Below are 1,789 nucleotides of genomic sequence, written 5' to 3'. Positions count from 1 at the left end.
CTCTCGCTACAAGCTCCGCCTCCTGGGTTCACGCCATTCTCCTGCCTCAGCCTCCTGAGTAGCTGGGACTACCTGCACCCACCACCACGCCCGGCTAATTTTTTATATTTTTAGTAGAGACGGGGTTTCACCGTGTTAGCCAGGATGGTCTCGATCTCCTGACCTGTGATCTGCCCGCCTCGGCCTCCCAAAGTGCTCGGATTACAGGCGTGAGCCACTGCAGCCGGCCAGCTCCGGGTAATTTTTAATGAGCAGAGGCAGGATGTCTGAGGGGCTTCCTAAAACCCAGCACCTGCTCGAGTATCTCCTGGGCATTTTTCCAGGGAGGCGTGTTAGGCTGAAGTCTTTATCATGCAAGCCAAAGATGTCGGAGGAGGGTACTCGACTGCAAAGAAAGAAAAAGGACGGAGACCGTGAAGACTCTTTTGTGCAGTGAGAAAATTACTCATTTTGTGACACATTTATTGACCGGCACATATTCTGCCCAAATGCTCGCCTCTATGTGCGCTGGTCTGCGTAGTCTGGGTATGCCTGGGGGCCATCGCTAGCTGGCACGTACTGTGATGTGCGGTCGCTGTGGGGGCAATGGTGGTGCAGAGCTAGGGGATGGGGGAACATGGCCACGGAGGCAACAGGCTGCGCAGCCCCAGCAGCCACTAGGGTCACCGGCACCCAGAGATGGCAAAAGGGCAGCATGCCAGGCGCAGGAAGTCTTGTGGTCTCCACGGCAAGGGTACTGGGGGACGCTGTGGGAAGGGCCACCACAGGCCCGTAAGAATTCATCTGGGTGGGAGATGTGGGGACAGAGAAGAAGGGCTGCGCTGCAGGCCCAGGGACAGCGGCCACCGGGGTGACGTGAGCCTGGCTGCCCTCTGACCACTCGCCGGCCGGCTGGGTCACTGGAGTGTTGTCACTTGCCATGGCGGGATCGGGCACCATCACAGGAATTGCTGGTAGAGCAGAGACACTTCTGATTTGGGTGTTGGGACCCACCGGTTCCTGGTGTTGCGGTGTGACCTGATCATTCTCATTCGGAGATGTGTGATCTTGTTGCTCAGTGTCTGCTGGTGCCAGACAGGATCCAGCAGCTTCTGGCTTGTCCTCCTCCTGATGTCCTGGTGCAGACTTGACGCCCACTCTTCTCTTCATCCTCACGAGGAGGTGAGGGGAGTCTCTTTGAAAGTAGGGATGGCAGTAGAACTCTAACTATGAGTCAAAGTTTAAATAAAGAAAAGGAAACTGCAAGTCACAAGGATGAACTGCAACTCCCAACCATCTACGCCCCTGTGCAAGAGAACTCTACTGGCCCAGGAGGACTTTCTGGAAAAGGTCCCAGTCCCCAAAGGAAGCTGGGGACTCGTGTTCACATCATCAAGGTTTACCAATTTGTGGCGGGCCTTTCCGTCTCGGAAAAAGCCTCAAAATGGCAGATTAGGGTGGCCACGGCGGGCGGAAAGGGTCTTTGAAGTTGCAGACCAGGAGGGAAGATGATTCCGGGCCTCCCCCACAGTGTCAGCTGGTAACAGAACGCACCCCGGGTGGGCTGGAGGTCCTGGGCACTGGCTCTTCCACACCAGGGGCCCCACCTACCAAGGGCAGCAGGAGCGTCTGCACCTCCCGTGCCAGGCGCCCGTCAGCGCTTCAACTTGAGCACTTCTCCGACACCAGCTAGGGTGACAGTGGTACAAATACCAGACTCCCCTGGCCTGCTCACCTCACGGGGTAAAGCGCTATGGAGTCAGGGGGACACAGCAACCACCAGAGGACATGGCTGGTCCCGGGTAGGAGG

At 57.2% G+C, this 1,789-nt stretch overlaps 1 protein-coding gene across 1 annotated transcript; it reads right to left on the bottom strand.

The window, feature by feature from the left end:
- Positions 1-423: 423 nt before the first annotated feature.
- On the bottom strand, positions 424-1,466 carry LOC105506227 (heat shock transcription factor, X-linked-like). Its single transcript, XM_011934295.1, has one exon. The coding sequence runs from the start codon at positions 1,147-1,149 to the stop codon at positions 499-501; it is 651 nt and encodes a 216-aa protein (XP_011789685.1). The 5' UTR covers positions 1,150-1,466; the 3' UTR covers positions 424-498.
- Positions 1,467-1,789: the final 323 nt, after the last annotated feature.

Source organism: Colobus angolensis, unplaced genomic scaffold, assembly GCF_000951035.1.
Source record: "Colobus angolensis palliatus isolate OR3802 unplaced genomic scaffold, Cang.pa_1.0 Scaffold1339, whole genome shotgun sequence".
Classification (NCBI taxonomy): Eukaryota; Metazoa; Chordata; class Mammalia; order Primates; family Cercopithecidae; genus Colobus; species Colobus angolensis.
This window is presented reverse-complemented; position numbering and strand designations above follow the sequence as displayed.

What these genes read in the sequence shown, in the direction of transcription:
- LOC105506227 (XM_011934295.1), bottom strand. Translation starts at nt 1,149, where the DNA reads ATGAAGAGAAGAGTGGGCGTCAAGTCTGCACCAGGACATCAGGAGGAG.